Below are 22,306 nucleotides of genomic sequence, written 5' to 3' on the forward strand. Positions count from 1 at the left end.
ATAAAAAGCTGACTTTAGACTATGTTCACTAAATATAGTAAAAATAAACTTATTTACTATAGGTGAAGTTAAGCACTAAGAACTTTATAAGCATTATTTCAGTTAATTGTCAAAAGCCTAAAGGATGATACTGTTACCTGCATTTCAGATTTAAGAAAGGAGACTCAAATAAATTAAGTAATTAAACAAAAAAAGTAGTTAAGTAGTGGGGCAGCTGGGTGGCTCTGTGGGTTAAGCCTCTGACTTCGGCTCAGGTCATGATCTCAAGGTTTGTGAGTTCAAGCCCCACGTCAGGCTCTGTGCTGACAGCTCAGAGCCTGGAGCCTGCTTCGGACTCTGTGTCTCCTCTCTCTGCCCCTCCCCAACTTGTGCTCTTTCTCTCTATATCTCTCAAAAAATAAATAAACGTAGGGGCGCCTGGGTGGCGCAGTCGGTTAAGCGTCCGACTTCAGCCAGGTCACGATCTCGCGGTCCGGGAGTTCGAGCCCCGCGTCAGGCTCTGGGCTGATGGCTCAGAGCCTGGAGCCTGTTTCCGATTCTGTGTCTCCCTCTCTCTCTGCCCCTCCCCCGTTCATGCTCTGTCTCTCTCTGTCCCAAAAATAAATAAACGTTGAAAAAAAAAAAAATTTTTTTTTAAATAAATAAATGTAAAAAAAAAAAAGTAGTTAAGTAGTGAAGCTGGGGATTCAACCCAGGTTGGTCTGACTTCAGAACCATAGCTCTTAACCACTAAGTCATATTCTATAATTAATCTTTAACCAGAGGGGCTGACCAAATGTGCAAAAAATAATTCGGCTCAAACAAAAAAACACACGAAAACTTACCCGATTCAGATAACTCTACTTTTCTAGGCTTAGGTGCTGGTGAAGGGGACTCTCTTTTCTCAGTACCTTTGTGTTTTGTCACTAAAAATAATGAGAAAAAAAACCATCTTACATATAAGGAATAGCAAAACAACAAAAAAACAAAGCTACCTCACAAGACACTGTCTTAATGGCAGAAAGACTATTCTTATAAAGAATTTATTGCTAATTACATAATTCCACGAGACCTTGTCATTATCTCAACACTACCTGAAGGGAAGCAAGCATTTTTAGACGTTTGGTGAAAAGCTTAAAAGGTTCCATAATGATTTTTGAATCTTAAGATTCTCCCAAGAGAAACGCCAGTTAAGAGAAATCAGGAGTTGCTGTTTCTCAGCAACAAAAGCTCTGCATAGAAGATCTGTGTAACCTTCAACTCAATAAACCTCTAGGTTCCACCCCACAACCTAAATCACATGCGCTCAACTACACAGGCCCCATCAGCACAAGAGCTTTCAAGCATCTGCTATAGGTGGGTTCAGAAAAGTAGTAAAAAATGATACATGGTTAAGAAATAAGATTTGATGAAATCTTCAGAGAAAGAAATTTGTTCCGGAGAAGAGGTAGGAGTTGGCTACCAAGAGACTAAAGACTCTATGTAGAAATACAACCTTCATAATAGCATGAGAGATTTAAACTACCTATAAAAAAAGTAAGCCCTCACAATAACAAAAATAATTAAACACTAGGGCTGAAGGATTCTTGCCAAAGCTTAAAAAGGGGGGGAGGGGGCAGGAGCTCTGAAATATACCTAAGGTAGTAAGAGAGCTGTGAGCACCTTTTAAGTAACCCAACCTCTCTTTTCCAAGTTGCATGGAAAATTATTATGCAACAATCTTTTGTATGCTTGCTGTATTAAGCAGTTGTTGCTGTTGCTAGTAATACCACCTCCCCCCACCCCCCTGCCCAATTTACAAGAGGAGAAATGTGAGGCTTAAAAAGCAGTCACTTCAACCACAGTCACATAGATAATTAAAGTGAACTAGGATCTGAACCCAAGACTCTATTTCTAGAGCATAGGCTTTAATTTCCACCAATTTATAATTTCTGCCCTATTTATAATATCCGTCCACGCCTTCAACTAAAATCAAAAGTATACACAGATATAACCAGTAAGCTTACCACAGATTAACCTGAAATATCATTTGAGAGCATCCTGCTAAAAACTAAATTTGAAGACAGATATGATCCCCTAAGGACCCTCACATCTGTTTTGTTTGACTAAAGCAATTACCATGGGATGTTGACCTAGAATGCAAATACATTTCATTTAACACTCTTCTTCAGAATGCTGTAAAGGCTTAGTCTAAGGGGCAGTAACTTAGAGAGCTAGTGATCTAAAACAGAAAGCTCATCTTTGCTAAAGTACTGAAACTGAAGAATTTACCACAATACTTCAAAAATGATGTGCATTTGACTAATTATTCTAACTAGTGTTTTGGACAAACTACTGGATTGGGTAAAAAATGGTTAATATCTAATCAGTTATCATGAAATATAGCAGCAAGGGGTGCTTAAGTGGCTCAGTCAAGGCATCTGACTCTTGATTTCAGATCATGATCTCATGGTTCGAGAGTTCGAGACCCATGGTCAGGCTCTGTGCTGGCAATGTGGAGCCTGCTTGAAATTCTCTCTCTCCTTCTCTCTCTGCCCCTCCCTGCTCACTCGCTCTCCATCTAAATAAATAAACTTAAAAAAATATTTAAAAAGGGGGTGCCTGGGTGGCTCAGTTGGTTAAGTGTCCCAACTTTGGCTCAGGTCACGATCCTACAGTTCACAAGTTCGAGCCCCATGTTGGGCTTTGTGATGACAGCTTGGAACCTGGAGCCTGCTCCAAATTCTGTGTCTCTCACGATCTCTGCCCTTCCCCCGCTTGCGCGTGTGTGCATGTGTGTGTGCACGCTCTCTTGCAAAAATAAACATAAAAAAACTATTAAAAAATACTTTAAAAACCACAGCAGCAAAAGTGTACTCAAAACGTGTATTTTAACAAATCCAAAGACATAAAATACACATGCTTTTAAATAAAACTTTTAAGGACTTGAGGCTATTTTTCTGGTCTGTATTCTCCACTTCAAAGTGTCAGTTAATCTTCAATTCTTGAAAAATTATTAGAGGCATCCAGTTACTTATACCCCCCCCCCATGTCTAAGTTACTTCCTAAAAGAACTGGGTTCTAAAATGTGTTTAGAAGCTGTCTAAATGTCAGAATGCATTTTCCCCTATGATACACTAAAAATGTGGTTATATCTGCAAGATAGTTGGCAAATGCCAACTGAATAAACACCACTGAACTAGAACATACACATTTTCCCCCCACAGAAATACACATTTGGAGTTTTATCTTGATCCAATCTCTTTAGCTAATGGTTTAAAGTCTATTATCAATATATTTATACCATTAAAATAAGTATCTATTATATATGCCTACTCTGGCTTAATATGACTGAATCATTGCATTATTAACATAGTTAATGTTTCATCAGAGTTTGTTGATCTAAAGAAGATCTGATAGTTTATTATGTTAATGTTTTATTTTTAGTATTCAAGGGGCAAAATCATTCTAGCATAAAGTCAGAAATCTTCTAAGTCAACTGTAAAACCAGAACTTTAAGTTTACTTCAATAGTCCTATTAATTATTAATCTCCCAGACTTGTCCAAAAGATCACTTGTAAAGTTACTGTTACTAGAACTGGTAAAATAATTTTGTCTGCAGAATACAGTTTATATGGCTAAATGGATCTCATCCTAAAATCACAATAGATATAGATCCTCTGTAAACATATTTCATTAAATATCTCTCTGATTTCAACACACTGCTTTATGTACTAAGATAATGCCAGTTTAACTAACATGCCACTGATTACAAAATGCTTCCTGAAGACCCTTTCGGATGAGAATGTACAATGTACTCCACAAATTATTCACCTTTAAATTCCCCCAAATACTTTGCCTGCCTCCCTCCCACTCCATTTGCTCAATATTAAAAGTCCCGATTGGTAACTACTACAGTAAAACCTATTATATTTCAATGGTGTCACTGATCTTATAAGCAGTGGAGTGTTGCAAGAAAGGAATTTCTGAAATCATCCTACCAGGTACAGAATCTAAAGTTAAAGTTGCACCTTGCCCTCCATCTCCCCACTCCAGACATCAAAACAAGCTTTTTGAGGTAGGAAAGCTGGGCAAAGTATACATTTTTCAACTGGGAAATGAGAACCCAAATTTTAGACCTGGCTGGTTGACTTTGACCAAATCACTTAACCTGAGAACCTGTTTCTGGATGACAATCTCAAAAATTTGTTCTACCTCTGAAATTTCATCACAGGGGACTGGGATCATCTTACCATAAAAAGTTACCTCCAAGTAGTCAGAGCCAAATTCAGCTTAAGGACACGAGGCAGTCTCTGACTCTACTGCCCACAGTGCCTTTCTTTGGTTGTGTTTTGTTTGCACATGGAAGACCTGCCCCAGAATCCATAGGAACATAACTAGCTCTTCGTCTTCACCAGGACTTATTTTATTTCTCTCCAACGTGTGTATCTACCATGAATTTTTTTTTTTTTTTTTAAAGTACTGGCCCACTCCCTTGACAATGTATCAGGACACAAGAGGTTAGTGCCTATGCCCTCTGCAAAAAGTGAACTCTTATCTACTTTAACAAAGACTCAATCCTCCCGTTCAGATACTTTTATTACTCTTTGGCTATATCACTCCTTGCTATGTTTTTTGCAAAGGAACAGGTGGGAACTTTTATAATACTTTTTCACTAGAGAGCTTTCTGGCTCCAAAGGAAGGACAAAAAAATATGCAGAAGTACAAATACTTAACATACTGGACACAGTTGCTAGAAACCACTGAAATTTTCCTATTTGTCACACTTGTCAAAAGGTATGAACTGAAGGTAATACGGGACACGAGGTTATGAAAATAAGTGATCCTAAGGCCCCCTCCCATACTTAAATTAGGTCTAAACCTGGAAGACTCAAATGTTTTTCTGTTCTTATCCAGGTGTCCGTCTAGCTCTAAAGAGCCAAAGCAATAAAAATGACCATAGAATAATTAATTACCCAATTAAGATCCAGAAAATAATCTACACATTACTTGTTATAGGTGACAGCATTACCTGTCAGTCCCCCTGTCACTCTGCTAGCTTGTCTATACCTCAAAGTCAAAATTTTGCCCATCCCCATTTTCTTTGTTCTAACCTGAAAATTTAGATGTGATCAGAGCAAGCCCAGTATATATTAACCTACAGGCTGCTTCTTAAAAATCAATTACTACAGCAGCTTTTAGGATTTCCCCTGCCCCACTACTCACCCTTCAGGCTATCATCTCAGCCCTCAGCATCAGAGGCCCAATTCAAATAGATCCTACCGCCTTTCTCCATGTGTATTTAACCCAAAAGAACAAACCCCAATACACCACAACCTTCACTCAGACTAATACGGCATTCTACTTGCCTGGCCAGATCACAGATCATAAATTCCTCAGAAATCAATCTGCAGAATAAAGCAAGGACAACACTCAGAAGAACCCTGCCTAGAGCCTAAATTAAAAAACAAATAGGCTTTTAAGGGGACACCATGTTCTTCCCTAGCGAGTACAATGTGGCCAAGAAAGACTCAAACAGAATATGGAGTCCTCAAATAAGATATCAAACAAAAAAATCTTCAGGGGAAAAAAATTAACTGGTCTCATAGTAATAAAATGATCCCTTATCATGACAACAGGGACTTTGATAAGTTCCCCAACTCAGCCCACGGCTGCTAACGAATGTATTTCTCCACCTACTCAATGCCAAAGGCAACTGCTAAAAACAAGTTTACACATAAACTCTGTTTCAACAAACCCCAAGAACTTAAAGAGGAAAGGGTGAAAAGCAAATTTACAAAGAATATCACATGCAAATATTGGGGCTGGTAATGTATTTCTCCACTTACTCAATGCCAGAGGGCAACTGCTAAAAACAAGTTTACACGTAAACTCTGCTTCAACAAACCCCAAGAACTCACAGAGGAAAGAAAAGGTGAAAAGCAAATTTACAAAGAATATCACCCACAAATATTACCCAGCTCCTTCTTACTGTGAAGGGGGAAGGGGCAGGAGCGACAACTGACTAGGCACTTTGTAGCCAAACAGAGAAAGAACGAACATACGCTGTTTTTGTGTGTTTGATTTTTACCTTTACCTGAAGTTCTCCCTGGAGAGACAGAAACACGACTTTTTCTTGTACGGTTTGACTGCTGGGGTGTTGGGGAATGACGAGTTTTTGGCGGTGGAGTTGCTGGAGGTGATGGCCTATGCCTTCGCCTCGGAGGACTTGCTGAAGGAGATAACCTACGAGTTTTCCGAGGGGGGCTGGATGTCCTCTTAGGAGGCTTCTTTGGCGGTGACCGGGAACGAGACGAAGAAGATGACGAACTACTTCCAGACAAGGACGCTGATGAACGCCTTCTTCTGTGGAATAAAGGATTCACGTTCGTTAACCGCATACTTGTCAAAAACGACCTTACAGGTATGTACAGTTTACACAAAAACAGCTATTTTTATCCAACTTTTGAGTTTATGTAGCTAAGCACAGAATTAAGTTTAACAAAAAAAATGGGAAACAAAACCATGACCTAGGACAGGAAACAGCTAGTTCTGAGACTAAATATGAATAACTTATTCTGATGAATGCTTCTGTTTGAGTTGTCTGTCCAGTTATAAAATATGTCATGTTGAAAGCTATTAGTACAGTAACTAGCCAGTCTCTTTCTTCCTTAGGAGTGATATCATTGTTTGGAGTTTGCATACAAAATTTGGGTGGCGAAGTATTTTCCGTTTAAGAGCACAAAGTCAAACAACCTTTAGGCTGCGTTTTTAAAAAAAGATGTGCAGCAGTTAGGAATTCATTTAGCTACATAAACTTAGAAGCAGGGGCCTCTCGAATTCTGCGGCAAAAACTGTGGTAAGTTCTGTTGCAATTACGTGTACCTGCAGAATTCACCTTTGGCAGAAGAATTCCTGAGAACCTGAAAAAAAGAAACCCTACCTTAAGTGTGAGATAAAAGCTGGCTGAAAGGGAATCTTACACAATCTGCAAAATATTTTGACTGCTAAATGGCTCAGTAAGCACAATTAAAACACGCTGTTTGCAAAACTCCAATATAAGAAATAGCTGTTTCCGCTAATCTCGTACTAGAGAGCACCGGCATTAATTTTCTCCTAGAAAAGAATATAGCCAATTTTAGAAAAGTGGGATGCCTAATCAACTGACCATTTACATCATCAGTCTCATTTATCAGCAGTAACATCAAGTCTATCGTTTTTAGCAATAGTCATAAAGAGTTCACAACAACCACCTCCTCCCCCCAAATATTTTCTTTTAAAACAATATGGGACTCCGAAAAACCCGACTACAGAAACAAACAACTATGGACCTTATTATTTCCCCCTTTTCCCCAAGTGGATTCATTTTCCCGCAAATAACTTAAAGACTCAAACACAAAAAACTTCTGTGCTAACTATAATCTGAAACACAATCATCATAGCTCTTTCCAAGGAGGTCAAGAAGGCAGAAAACTCTATCGGTGCACCAAACCTCTACTTTGGGCAGATTTAGCAACAATCTTTTTGTTAAAAGGGATAGACCCAAATGTTCTGCCGTATGCCAATTTTAAAATGACTCTTTAAAAAAGAACATTGGTACTGACAGGGTTAGTTTTCTGACTGATCTCTTCAAAAATGACTAGATGCCGAACTGCTAAAAATGGCTATATCCATGGAATAGGATTATGGGTAATTTTTAACTTATTTGTTTGAAATTTTATAAGCACTCATTTCTGTAATGGGAAAAAAACACTTCAAACAAAAATGTAAGGCAAATAGGTTATTCTAATATTGGTGAAAGTAGCTTACTGCCTCTGTAGTTATCTGCTTTTTAGAAGCCAGTGATAATTTAAATCCAAGGAAAGTGGGAGGGCCGCAGATTCCCTCATTGCTAGGAGATCTGGGTGGGGTCTCAAAGGGTAAAAGTTAACGTCAAGTATCAGTAAAATGTGAATTTCTTGTTTCCCACCCCCAACACTGCACTAGCGTGGTTTTTGTGACATAATTAAACCTCAAATGAGAGGCTCTTTAGGCATCACCTCGTAACACTCCTGAGCTTTCTTCAGGGGAACACAAATACAAACATGAGCCTAAAGCTAACACGTGCTGCATTTTCATATACTGACACTTCCAAATAAAAAAAAAAAAAAAAAAAAAAAAGAAGAAGGAGGAGGAGGAAAAGAAAATAAAGAAAAAAGTATAAGAAAAAAGAAAACCCTCACCGTCTCACTGGAGATCTACTTCTTCTATGCCTGGGTGGAGGTGGCATTCGTCTTGGTGGAGTCCTTCTTCGAGGAGATGGCCGCCTTCTCGGGCTTGGCCGCCTTCTCGGGGAGTATGATCTGCCATAACAAACAGAATTAGGGCCTGAATAAACAAGAACAAGGAACGAAGTCCCTGAGACAGCTTTCTCAACACCTACATTTTAAAAACCGACTTCAGGGGGCGCCTGGGTGGCGCAGTCGGTTAAGCGTCCGACTTCAGCCAAGTCACGATTTCGCGGTCTGTGGGTTCGAGCCCCGCGTCAGGCTCTGGGCTGATGGCTCAGAGCCTGGAGCCTGTTTCCGATTCTGTGTCTCCCTCTCTCTCTGCCCCTCCCCGGTTCATGCTGTCTCTCTCTGTCCCAAAAATAAATAAACGTTGAAAAAAAATTAAAAAAAAATAAAAAAAATAAAAAAAATAAAAACCGACTTCAAAGGATTCGATTTTCCATTTATGTAGAGATTTTTATGGCAAAGAGTGTGCACACAAATTTCTACAGCACACAAAAGTGACCTCGAATTCTCTCTGTAGGTCCAAAGAATAACATTTGTACTAATTAAATGCTCTCTACTGCTCTGAAATTATCTACCTAATTCCACTCAGCAGAGGAGCACATAAAACCTAAGATCTATGTCACTCCTACAGCCCTAACTCACCTTGATCGGGATCTATGACGCCGTCTAGGTCGAGTATGAGAAGGAGAGCGAGACCGTGTCCGGGATCTTGATTTGGAACGTGACCGAGATCTTGGTCGGGTCTTCTCCTTCTCCTTTTCTTTTTTGGAATTCTTCTCTGGAGAAGGTTCTTTAGGTTCTGGTACAGGTTCAGGTTTGGGAACTTTCAGGATGTCACTGTAGAAACAAAATGTTGATGCAATATGGTTATTTCTCTTTTTAAGATGGTGCCAAAATCCACGAGGACTTCTCCCCAGCTCCAAAAGATATATACACGTCAGTGAAAGCCAAAATGCAACTAACAATTCTAACCACATACATTCTTAAGAGTACAAAGTTGTCCACAATACTAGCGAAAAAAGCAAGTTACAGGATATAAGATATCTGAAACAATACAACCAACCAATACCAGTGGTCACCTTTGGGGCATTTCACTTTTTAAAATTTTTTTGGTGTTTTTATCTTCGAGACAGAGAGCTGAGAGCATGAACTGGGGAGGGGCAGAGACAGGAACAAAAGCAGGCTCGGCGATGACAGCACAGAGCCCCAAACTCACAAACCCTCAAACTGTGAGATCATGACCTGAGCTGAAGTCAGACGCTTAGCCAACTGAGCCACCCAGGTGCCCTTGGGGCATTTTATTTACACTCTCCTATAGAATCTGAATCTGTCAACAAGCTGATCTTATGATTTAAAAAATACAAAAGGGAAATAACCAAGTAATTTTATGTTTGTAACTCAGGATTATACTGGCAGTTAGCAACAGCCTAAAATTCTTATTTATAAATAAATTTTTATCTACTTGCCTAGTAGAAGTGGCCTCTTGTACTGAAGGTTCTTTTACTTTCACTGATGGTTCTGGGAGCTCTGGAGTTTTTTCCTTCTTTTCTGGAGCAGGGGAAGGACTCCGGCTCTTGGTTCTGTGGCGGGGAGACCGAGAATGACTGCGCTTTCTCTCTCTCCTGACAGGGGAAGATCGTCTTCTAGGGGAAGGAGATCTGGATTTGCGTCTAGGATAAAAGCAATTTTTTTCAGGTTTGTGTCTAGGATAAAAGCAATTTTTTTCAGGTTTTTGAATAATGTTGGTTGGGGGAGAGGGTCAAGGGCAAAGTGAGAAATTAATCTTTTTAATTATACCACTGTTCTTTATAGGTGAGAGATTCCTTATGAAAAGAAGATAGGTCATATTTACTTAATATGGGAAAGGCCAAAAGAAAACCAGAAAGGTAAGCAAACAAAAGGTAACAACACTGTCTGGTATACCAGTTATAAGAGGAAAGCATTGACCTGGAACTCTAGATTTAGATTCTCAATCATTCCCAGAGATGAAGAGACCAAAGACTAACTTTTCAGAGGAAGAGAATGCTTAAAAGTAAAGAGATATTCCCTAACAACAAATCCAAAAAACCCCAACAAAACAAGAGTTGGGGTGCAGACAGATCCCACCATAGAGTTTGTCAGGTAATCTAGGTATTCCAGAAAAATGACTAGTGCAATTAATGTGCTCTTTGGAAGAAAAAAGAAACATGTCATATTTGCATAGCCTTTTAGGAAAAGGAGAAGTCCCCTTTCCTTTTCAATAATAGTTTCCCTAACGTAAAAGTAAAACAGCAGACCTCGTTCATCAATAGCCTAGTTACCACTGTGATGTGCTTAACACTAGAAATAATACTGTTTCCCTAGTAAGGAGGTTTTAATACCAAATATACAAATTAAAATGGATAAAGAAATTACCTCTGCCCTTTAATTCCAGAAGATTTGTGAAAAAATTAGCAGAACTCTAAAAATGAAAACCCTAGTAGAATTCTCACCTTTCACCACAAATACAGTAGAAGCTGAGTCATGGGTTTAAAAATGGAAACCTAACCATAGTCTCATTGGAAGGAAGAAGAAAACAAATAAATGATCTGTTTTGGGTTCAATACAACCATCTAAGAAAAGCAGAAAAGGGCATTAGAGAAGCATAACATGAATGGCTAATGGGTACAGATTTCTAGTTAAAAGGAAAGAAAAAGAACTGGAGAAGATTAAAATAATTAAATGCTATATTTAAAGAAAAGCAATATGGAAAGCAAGTCTAGATTCTGATTTAGAAATTGAGAGTTGTACAATTCACCAAGATTTAAGAGACAATTATTATAGTCCAATGATCTGCCTCAAACAAAACTTTAATATTTTGGGCCAGAGACCAGCCTTAGTTCATCATGAAAACTACATGATGGAATAAATTCTGAATAGTGCTGGTAGCTTCCTTTTTAACTGTGTAACTTTCTACACAGAATACTATCTGAAGTATTTGTAAAACATATGCATCCGTTATATTATACCTTCTTGGGCTCCGAGACCTCTCCCTTTTTTCTCTGCTGCTTTCTTTTTCTTCCTTATCCCTCTTATCCTTGTCTTCATCTTGCTTTTTCATAGATGCCAACTTTTCTTGTTCAATCTGCAAAGATCAAGTTTTCAAAGAAACATAGCTGAACATCTGAGATCACTAAACAAATTGAGGAAGACTTTGCACCTCTGATAAACACCAATGCCGTATAAATCATTTCATCAGCCTCCTGCTTTTCAACAAGACTATTCTCGCTGAAAATTAATCCCTAACAGCTGAAAGAGAATAGTTATTTTCAAGTTTACTTAAAAAAATAATTTTCATGTTCAACTTATTCTTTTGTGATTTAACATACACTGCCCATACGAAGAAGCCATGCTTACACTTTTACACTGTTACTAAAGTTCAATTTTCTTAAGCTAGAAGTACTCACATTAAAAAAAATGTACACACACACACACACACACACACACACACACACACACACACACACGTATCTGACTCTGGGAAAATGACATCTTTAACTTCAGTGTTTGGATTAGGGTTGGGGAGAAGGAGTGGAGAACCAAAACTGAATGTCCAAATATATTACAGCAAAGCAAAACAACATGCTAATCCTAGCCAGGTCACATAAGATTTAAAGTGTGTTAGCAGTCTGGATACCATGCCCTCAAATCAACATTACAAAACAGAAAGGCTATTACTTGTCTTTGTTTTATTTCTTCTTTCTTCAGTTCTAGAAAAGCAGAAGGGATTCCAGCGATGTTTTCTTGTGCACTTAAGAGCAGGGGCCACAGTTCTCCCATAAATTCTCTAGCATTTTTTCCATTCAAAAACCCAGTCAGGTTGATTTGCATCATTTTGGAGTCTGGATTCTGCAAAAAGACATGACAGGAAGAGAAACAGGTTACTTCAAAACAGGCCAACCAACCAACCTAAAACTCATATAAATTAGTATTTTTTAAGTCTACCATAGGGGCTTAAATACATATATATATTCTTTACTACTTAAAAAATAGTTTTCTCTAATAGCTTTTCAGCAATATAATCTCTAGCACAGATTACCAAATTCTCTCTCACTCTACCAAAAGCATCAGAGCAGCCTGTTAATCCTTTGTGGATTTCGTAAGTATTTTTAGACTATGTGGCTGTTAGTGGGCCTTACATTTATTAACTTTAAAAACCATCATGAACATCCACAAATTCCTGCATTTACTAACAAGGAAAGTGTTTGCCTGCCTGGAAATTTTCCCCCAATGAGAAACTGAAAAAGTACATAAACTATTCACTTCTCTACCACTATAAGATAGCTTTCTATAAAGTATCTACCGTCCAGTTATGAAAACTAACAAGTTATGCATGCACTCTGTAACTTTTGAAGACTAAGCTGAAAGCCTGACTTCTACATAAGGAAAATCTACTATAACAATGCCTCGAATTCTCAACTGTCCACAAAGGGCTAAGAGGTCAAGTTTTCTCAAAAATAACTGGGTTTTTAAATGCTAAATCTGTTGGTCAAGCAACAAGGTCCATATAACAAGCACAGCTCAATAGCACAAAGCAAGTACAGATTCCAGGTGTCTTCAGTTTCTTCTTGGAACCTTGGGGGTTTGGAATCGCCAAGTCCCCTGTAGAGAAAGATGTTCCCTTGGCTTGCTTCCGACTCCCTACTGCAACTCAACCACCTTGAGTTTAATGTTATATCATTTATCTAAATTGCAAAAGACGAACAAGCAATAATGAGTACACAACCACAAAAAAAGAAAAGATTGTTTAAAAAAGTTCTAAACTTTAATCTCATGCTCACTACAAGGGGAATACTACCAGATACTTAGGTTTTAAAAATGCACTAAAATACAAATCAGTAAAGCATTTCTCCAATAAAATCTATCTTTAATCATCATTTTAAAAACGTTTTCCCATGTTCCTGGTTTTCTAAGTAAAATGTATACATTTTAAAAGAAGTGCTTTCTTAAAATTAATCTTTAAAAATATTCACAACAAAATGTAATTACCAAATTATTTTTAAAATAGAAATACCTTATCAGTTGAAATGCCAACTGTTCTGTCAAAACACAAGGGCGAACTCTTTGGGAAAAGGATTAACGTAAAGGTAAATTCACATTGGTATATTTGCCAAAAGGTCATATGGTACATCTTACTATCCTTTGGGTTGTTGTGGCAAAATAACAAACTATCTTATGATAAAATCGTTTTTAAACATCAGTTCTATCATCATCTCATATTATCTCACGTATGAAGAAAGGAATGATTATATTAACTGGTTCTAATAATGCTGCCAATTTATTTCAGTCTGAAGTTTAAGCATAATGTAAACAAAAAGTCTGTGCCTAAAATGTTAATCGATGACTAGCTGACATGCAGCTACAACTAAAGACTTCAGTTACTTGATTATTTTAAAAACAATATCCAATCAAATCAGAATTGCCCCTCATGCTTCACATAAACGTCCATCTCATAATAGTATTTTTAAAGAGCAGTGTATAGATTTACCCAATTGCTCTTTCCTGTTTGTGTTTTTGTTGTTGTTGTTGATGTTCGGCCACTTTACACAACTCACCTCCAAACACACACTGCATCATCAAGGGAGTTGGGTCAGAGCGACATTGGGACACTCACTCTGCTGTGACCTAATAAGGTGATGGTGCTATACTTCAGACGCAAGGAATAACTTCCATTTTGGTTCAGGCCTTTTAAATCATAAATCACATTATCATTAGAAAATTGCTGTCAAAGTAACTTAACATGTAACAGCAAAATTACAAACAATAAGTTTGATTTTTCACCTGTGTAGCTTTCAAAACTATGTACCTTCACTAAACTTCCAGCCTTAATAGTTGTTTACAAAGTGAATTCTTTTCACAACAAACATTGTAAAACAACCCTCCTATATTTGCACTCCATAGAAAAATTCAGTTTCCATAGATTCACAAAATTATGTCACATATTCAGAAATAAGAGCCATTTGTGTATTATTACCTTCACTTCCAGCTGGTTGAATATAAACTCAATCACAACATCATCTTCAAACCCAAGGATTTCCGTTACTCGTTTTGTTATCCAAGGCTTTATAACCTCCAAATTTACTTTGCTCATATCCACCTGATAAAGCATACAAGAAATGACTGAGTACAGGGTTCACAAACCTAAAAGAAAGCTCACTGAAGAGTTTTGCCCAACAAAATTCCTTTTAACCTATGAAATTTTTTTGGTGTAACACGCTACAATATGGCTCATTCTTATGTGGCTGTGCTATTCTGTGTTGTTGTTGCTAAAAGGTGGAAAATGTTTAACAGTCCCAAAATGAACCAACTGTGCTATAAAGGTGCAAAAACAGTTTTATCTAGAAGAATACCTTTTTTTCTAGGCATTCTGCAAATTTCAGCTGCTTCAGTAACTTCTTCTGTTTGTTGCTGAACCGATTATCCTGTTCTGCACTTGTTCCCTGTGGGAAGAGAAACACATTTTAATTAAGAGTTCAAAGTTAAATTCCTGATTTTTGTCAGTTAATCATGGCCATGACCTTTACAGTAGAAATAGGGTAATCAAGTAAATAGAAAACACCACAGCTAATATTCATAGGTGCAGAATGCATACTTTTTTCCCAATGAAGCTGACATTTTAAAAATTTGACTGTATTTAAAAATTACAAAACATAAACTTGTTGTAACAGGTCAATATGGCAATATTGCATAAAGCTAGCACCTCCCCCACAACCAAGTTAAGTTTGATGTGTATCTTTTTACACCTTTTTCTATGCTAAAAGACATTTAAGGCTTTTTTGTGTAAATAAGAACACACTGAAATATTTACTATACTTAATATACTTCCAAACAACACCATTAAATTTCATCCTCTTCTGAAAACCAGTAGCATGCTTGCAAATTATGGTCATGCCTATGAACAAGCGGAAAAGGAAAAAGAAAACACCCTGGGACTGTATGTTGGTTTTCATAACTTTGAGAACATGGAATCTGTTACAGGTCTACCCTAATAATTAACTTAATTTCAGCAATAAATTTGGAAAAATGAGAGCTTACAAATACTACATGAGATTATCAAGTGATCACTAGTTAATCTGCATTTTCTCATTCCAAGTGGACCAAATAAAAAAATAGCTGGCTATGTGATGTGAAATCTACTGATTGGTTCACGGAGTTGGCCACTGTCCCTTGGAAAGTGATCGGGAAAATTTTGTTTAGGAAGGTAAAGAACCTGGATTGGAATCCCAATTCTGCCACTACTTAAGCCACATGACTCAAAGCCCATTACTTAACCTCTTTTACAATGCTTTCTTACTTGCTAAAATCTACTTTGCAGGGCCGTATAACTCAAAATAATATATGTAAAGTAACTGGCATGTGCCAGAAGTTCAACAAATGAAAGCCATCATTTTGATCTTAAATGAAAAATTCAGTTTACTATCTTGTTGGCAGTGTACTAAAAAGTAATTGCCCTAAATTCTTGCAACTCAGTTTAAATCCAGTCAACTCCTTGAAGAAATTATAGGTAGTATATAACTCCCCCTCCTTTCGTCCAGGTTTTTAGTAACACCAAAAGCAAACTTTGTCTTAAAATTTATCAACCACCGGGGTGCCTGGGTGGTTAAACATCCGACTTTGGCTCAGGTAGTGACGGTCCATGAGTTCAAGCCTCACATTGGGGGGGTGGGGGGCTGTGCTGTCAGTTCCAAGCCTGGAGGCTGCTTTGGATTGTGTCTCCCTCTCTCTTTGCCCCTCCCCCACTCAGGCTCTCTCTCAAAAAATGGACAAACGTTAAAAAAAAATTTTTTTTTATTTATGAACCACCTTGTTCTTTTTCTGTTGGAACTCCTTTCCACTAAAGGTCATAACAACAAGAAAAAAAAAATCAAAATAGGCTTTTGTATCAAAATATTACACTGGATCACAGGAAATATTGAGTACTTACTACAAAATACTTTCATGAAAATTAGAAAATAGAGTTCATTAACAGCATGAAAATGTGGTAAATTCAATTCAAACTATCATTATGGAAATAACTACAGTTATCCTTCGCACAACCTAAGAAATCAAATAACTGGCTGGGAATAATACTGCAACTTTTGATGAAAAACTCATTGGCACATTTAAAGCCAATTCAAGAATCTCAACGTCGGCTTCAGAGTGTCCAGAGTTATGCTCTCTCAAGTCCTGGTCGTCCCCTCTTTCCACTTTCCCTTTAAAAACATGCAAACTGATTATACGCCCCAGGGAGTAGCGAGGCCCAACGTATGTTACACAAAGTATGGATTTTGACCAAAACCACCGGTCTCTATAGGGTCGGTTCTGCACTGAAAAGCATTTGCAAACTCTAGTCCTATCAGTGTCACTTCCCAATCCATCTAGGTCTCTCCTGGGTACTCGTTTCCTACAGAGGCGGAATACGGGGCAAACAGGCCCTGCAGTACCAGCCGGATGAAGTCTGGGCCCTGAGCACCAACTTCGACGAGGTAGCTCCCCCGCCCGCAGGTGCTGGGAGCGTGGCCCTGGGACAATCTAGGTAGGTAAGGGGCCCCTTTTCTCCAGCGGACTTCAAAAGAAAGAAACAAACGGGGGTGGGGGGTGGGGAGCGGCGTGCGGGAGGGAGAGGGGCTCTACCCCGTGCCCCTGCCTCCATACACGTGCACACTTTTTGTTGCACCCGCTGCCCTTAGAGTCTCAGATTCAAACGTTCCAACGGCGTTATTATCTGAGTTCCCCTCCCTAAAGGGATATCAAATTGGGCGGGAGTTCCCGCGAACTCTGACCCCGCGCCTTCGCGAAGACTTAGGACCAGGAGGGACGACGGGGGAGGGGGTGGTTGGCGCCGCTCTCGAGAGAGAAGCCGCTGAACGCCGTTTCCTGTCCTCTCCTCTCGCTAACACGCTCTCCTGGGGCGGTACCCCTAGCCCGTACGCTCCAGAATCCTCCCGCCGCCAGTCACCTCAGGGCTTCCCTCCGGCCTCCCCCCAGGGACTTCCTCCTCGCGGCCCAACTAGGCCCCAGGACCCGGCGGCGCGCGCGGCTCGGCCTGCAGGCCCCACTAGGCAGGCGAGCGCCGAGGTACGGCTCTGGCCCACTCCCGCCGCCATTTTCCGGCGACCGTCGCTGCCGCGTAGGGGGGACGATCCCGGAGGAGGAGACTGCGCAGGGGCGCACCGGTCTCCGCCGCAGGGCAGGGGGGAGCGTCCGCCGGCACGGAGGGCCGTCAGGATCTTCGAAGCCTCCCCTCGGTGGCCACACCGTCCCGAGTTTAGGCCTCCTGTCGGCCCTCACCGATGAGGCCCTCACCTCGCCCCAGATCCCCGCGCTTCTACTTACGCGGAAGAATCCCGCGTCCATCTTGCTGCCTCGCTCGGAGATCGCTCCCTATCCCAAGATACACCGCGCCGCCGCGACGGAGGGCGGGACCGGCAGGGAAAGCCGAGCGCCGGGACGCAGCGCGCGCCGTTCCACCCGCCCCTTCGGCCGACACGAGGCCGCGCCTGCTCAGTGCGGGGAGCACCCGCCACGCGTGCGCATGCGCGCCCAAGGGGCGAGCCGCTGCCGGACTCCGAGACTCCCGAGTAGCCAGGCCGGGGAGGAGAGTCTCGCGACCGCAGCCAATAAGAACGAGAGAAAAAGAGAGAGAGGGAGACAGAGAAAGAGAGAGAGAGAGAGAGAGAGAGTTGGGTAGCCCCGCCCTGCGAATCCTTTTGTGGCACTGGATCAGCCTTGTTCGCGCAGCGCCACTTGACCCATCCTTCGACCCGTAGTGGAGGAGGCCTCCCGCCCTGGGGGCTCCGTGGAGCGATTGAAGAGAAAGGCTGTTACCTCAGAGTGACGCGGGCGGCGCGGCCCGCGCGCGGAAGAGAAGCCTGCCGGCCTCTCCTGTCATCCTGAAAGTTGTGACTGTGTTGGTTTTACGAGTCCACGGGTGACTAAGATCGGCTCTAACGTAGTGGAGCTGTGTAGTCTGAATGAAGTCCGCCCCGTGGCCCCAGTCTCCTGGGCTTCCAACCCCGGTCGGCGCACAGCTGCCTCGTTTTGGGGAGCTGGCCGAAAATGCAAACGCCCGTCGGAGGAGTTTCGGCTCCGGCCGCCCGGTAACCACGCCGACGGGCAGGAAGCGGACGAGAGCGCCCGGGCCCGGGGCTGCGGGTCGGGCAGGGCTCCGCCGGCTCGCCGCCCAGCGCGGGAAGGCGCGTGTCCCTCTGGCCACATTTTATAAAGTTAGCTCTCCCTGCGCGCTCACGCTCTCCTTGCCCGCCCTGCCATGGCCCGCATCACGCCCCGCACCGTGTGGATGTCGTTCCCGCGGCTCTGAATACGAGTTCTGTGCTAACAAAGTCGAGCTCAGGCTCCTCTCCCGGTCTTCCAGCTGGTACAGGCAGCTTCCTGCTTGGCATTTCCACTTGGAGAGACATCCCCAACTTAACGTGTCCCGGAACCGAACCCCTGATGCCCACCCTTCTCTCCCCCTCACCCCTCACGCGCCCCAGAAAACCGACCTGCCCCTCCCAAGGTCCCCCCGCCTCCGTCGATGGCAACATCTTTCCTGTGTTGAGGCCACGAGCCTTGGTGTTACTCCCGACTTCTCTTTCTCTTTCACCCCACTTCCAGACTGCCGGGAAACCCACTCAGCTATGATCCTGGCTCGAGGTGCCGTCATCTTTTGCCCGAACCTCCGCACCGGCTTCCTAACTGGTCTCCCTTCTTCTACCCTTGTCGCTGAGCATCTTTTCTAAATGCAGCAGAGTGATCCTATTAGAAACCCTTAGTCATGTCGCTCTTAAGCCCCAAGCCTCCCCAAAGTCCCTCATTTTTCTCAGAACAAAGGTTAAAATCCTACCTGATGGCTCCCCTATTTCTGTGATCCTCTTCCTGGGGCCCTAACACTGCTCACTGCTTGAACTTTCTAAAAGCTTGCTATTGCCTCACAACCTTTGCACTGGTTGTAACTTCTGCCTAGAACGCTCTACCATCAGATATCTCCTTGGTAAATTTCAGGGTTTTACTCAAGTATCACCTAGTCAATGAGGTCTACCTTGACTATCCTCCTGGAAATTGCTTACACACTCTCCAGAACCCTGATGCCTCTAATCTACTTTGCTTTTTCCCATGGCTTTTACCACCCTGAAATATTTATTTACCTATCGTTAACGTTTATTGTGTGTTCCCCACACTAGAACGTAAACTCCTTAAAGTCAGGGCATTTGTCTTTCTTGCTCACTGATGCGTCCCTAGCACCTAGGACAATGTCTGGCAGGTCGTAGAGGCTCAATAAGATTTACTTTTTAAACTTGTTGTTAATGTTTATTTATTTTTGAGAGAAGGAGACAGACCACGAGCAGAATAGGGCAGAGAGAGACAGAGACAGAATCGGATGCAGGCTCTGAGCTCTCAGCACAGAGCCGGATGTGGGGGCTGGAACCCATGAGTCATTAAATCATGACCTGAGCCAAAGTCAGACGTTTAACCCACTGAGCCACCCAGGCACCCCTGCATAAAATTTATTGAATGAATGACAGCATTGTCAAAGCATCAAAGATGGGGAGCTAACTGGCTTCCACAGAACAAGCCAGTTGACCAGCTGGAACTATGAAATCTCACTGTGATCTGTGGTTCTGATCAGTCATTGTGTTCTATCTTTACTATCTCTGCTCTTGTGCTGCCAATCCCATAAATGTTGCTTTCTTACAGTCCTGCCATTGACCCTTTTTACTTTTTACTCAGCAAAGATGACCTATCTGTCTTCTCTTGGTTCCATGACCATTTCATCTTCCAAGCCTATATATTTGAGACAAATTTCTGCCCCAGAACTTCTTGCCCCTGCAACTTCTTGTTGACAATCACTTGGGACGTCCTATAGGTACCTCACACTCAACATGTCCCAAAATGTCTTCATCTCCTTTCACTTGCCTCAACCCTTTTTTTCCCATTTTTCAATGAATGAGCCTACCTTTCTATCTGTCATCATTCATACTCTTCAGACTCCTGCCTTTTCATTTCTGTTGCTTTCCTTCTTGGCCCATTGCCTCCTTAATTTGGATTACTGTCTGGGCCATTGCAGCCACAACCTATTAAGATTTCCCCTCCCTTCAGAGTTGATGTCTCCACCCTATATTGAGAGTGATTTTCTAAGGTAATAGTCTTAATCCTTTCACCCTTCAATTTGAAAACCTTTCTGTGGCTCCCTATTGTCCTCTAGATGAAGCCCAAGCTAGTCATTGTGGCCTACAAAACCCTTTATGATTTGTTTATTGCTCCCTTCTTCAGACTCATCACATGGACCAATCCTCTTTCTGGCCACATCCTTCACTTCTAAGCTGCAGCCACACCGAACTACAGATGTGGTCTAATTACGAACAGGTTAGGTTTCAAAAGTCAGTTTCTTGTCTGTATGTTGGTAAATCTAAAGTTACTAGGAGGTGACTCATATCACTTCCTCAAACGAGCCTTTTCTGACCAGCCTTCTGAAAATAGCTGAACCCTCTCCCCACTCACTCTATCATACCTGGCTTTATTTTTTCTTCATAGCAATTAATAGTATCTGACATTGTTATCTATTTTGTTTACATGCTTACCGTTTTGCCCCCATTAAAAAAAAGAAGAAGAAACTATGAGTTTCTTGTTCACCATCAAAGCCTTAGTGTCTAGAAGAGTATCTGCCACATTCTTAGAGCTCAGTAAATATTTGGTGAATAAATGCATGAGTAAGAGTCAGGACCAGTAACGACAGGCATTTCTACCAATGAGTGAGTCTGTTCTTGGAAATAGTAACCTTTGATTCTATAAGGGGAGTCCACATTGAAAACTCTGCTGAGGCAAATAAGCCTTCTCCCAGCAAGTGCAGTGTAGAAGTACTTGGCAGTGAAGGTATTTGCAGACACTATCTCCTGCTCACTTTGATGCTCTGCAGATCAAAATGGGTCTTACAGGCAAGAAGCCATCCCCAGTGAGCCTCTGGTGGTTCTTTGCTAGGTCTGGTCTTTAAGTCCTCAAATATGTTCTGAGCCTCTAAAAGCTAATGGGCAGCCAACCTGAGTGTTGATCCTCTAGGCCCAGAGTCCAAGACTTCTTCATTTCATCAACCACTTTTCCTCATTGTTCATTGATTGCTGTTCCTGATAGAAGTGTTTCACCTGGTCCCTATTCCCTCTGTCCTTTAAAGCCACTGGTCCTGAAGATAACCATCCCTCCAGGAGGTGCATCTTGTGTGATTTTCTCACCCCTTTCAGCTTTTGTTCTCGTCTCTACATCTGTCTCTGTCATTTGCTTCTTTCTTTCAGCTCTGCATTTGTGTTTCCTAGATAAAACAGATGAACAGTCTTCACAAAATATCTCAAAAACCAAGTGCAAATTTAGCAAACAAGCCACGGACTAAAATAATCCCATAACTGAAATGAAAATGCCTGATGGATAAAAGCTGATGCATTTTGCTCTGGAAGGTGTCTTTGAGCACATCAGTGAGTGTATTAGTTATCTATTGCCGAATAACTCCCCAAATTTAGCAACTTGAAACATTAAATATTTGTTATCTATCATGCACTATTTTTGTGCATCAGGAATCCGGAGTGGCTTCTTTGGATGGTTCTGGCTCAAGGCCTTTTAAGAGAATGTAGTCAAGATATTGGCCTAGGTTACAGTCAACTGGGCCTGGAAAATGTGTTTCCAAGAAGGTTCACTCACATGGCTATTGGCATGAGGCCCCAGTTCCTTGCCACAATGACTTCTCCATAGGCTGTTTGGGTGTCTTCATGACCTGGTAGCATCCCCCCAGAGCAAATGATCCAAAAGAGAGCAGGACAGAAGCCATGGTGTCTTTTAATGCCTAACTTCAGAAGACACACACCGTAGTTTCCACACTATCCTATTGGTGACACAGGTTACTCGTAATCAGTTTTGGAGGGGACAGCACAAGAGTGTGGATACTAGCAGCTGTGGATCATTGGGGGCCATCTTGGAGGCTGGCTACTGGGATAAGTATTTGTAAGTTGCAAATGTAGGGGCACCTGGGTGGCTCAGTCAGAAGAGCATGCGACTCTTGATCTCAGGGTTATGAGTTTGAGCCCCACGTT

The 22,306-nt window shown here is 41.4% G+C and overlaps 1 protein-coding gene across 14 annotated transcripts in view; it reads right to left on the reverse strand.

Annotated features, from left to right (window-relative positions):
- The window catches only part of SRRM1 (serine and arginine repetitive matrix 1), a 32,663-nt gene extending 14,585 nt beyond the window's left edge, over positions 1–18,078 (reverse strand). For 6 of the 14 annotated variants that reach the window (XM_047870573.1, XM_047870575.1, XM_047870568.1 and 3 more), the window contains exons 1-10: positions 17,568–17,719; positions 14,603–14,692; positions 14,227–14,349; positions 11,931–12,101; positions 11,222–11,337; positions 9,701–9,904; positions 8,877–9,071; positions 8,181–8,300; positions 6,050–6,324; positions 825–905 (exon numbers count right to left, since the gene is read on the reverse strand). In XM_047870573.1, the coding sequence (XP_047726529.1) occupies positions 825–905; positions 6,050–6,324; positions 8,181–8,300; positions 8,877–9,071; positions 9,701–9,904; positions 11,222–11,337; positions 11,931–12,101; positions 14,227–14,349; positions 14,603–14,692; positions 17,568–17,588 (1,396 nt within the window). In that variant the 5' untranslated portion in view covers positions 17,589–17,719. Of the gene's footprint in view, positions 1–824; positions 906–6,049; positions 6,325–8,180; positions 8,301–8,876; positions 9,072–9,700; positions 9,905–11,221; positions 11,338–11,930; positions 13,938–14,226; positions 14,350–14,602; positions 14,693–17,190; positions 17,309–17,567; positions 17,720–18,059 lie in introns of those variants that run through there. The other 8 variants (XM_047870577.1, XM_047870571.1, XM_047870576.1 and 5 more) reach the window with 5 other exon arrangements.
- Positions 18,079–22,306: the final 4,228 nt, after the last annotated feature.

This window comes from Prionailurus viverrinus, chromosome C1, assembly GCF_022837055.1.
Source record: "Prionailurus viverrinus isolate Anna chromosome C1, UM_Priviv_1.0, whole genome shotgun sequence".
NCBI classification, from domain to species: Eukaryota; Metazoa; Chordata; class Mammalia; order Carnivora; family Felidae; genus Prionailurus; species Prionailurus viverrinus.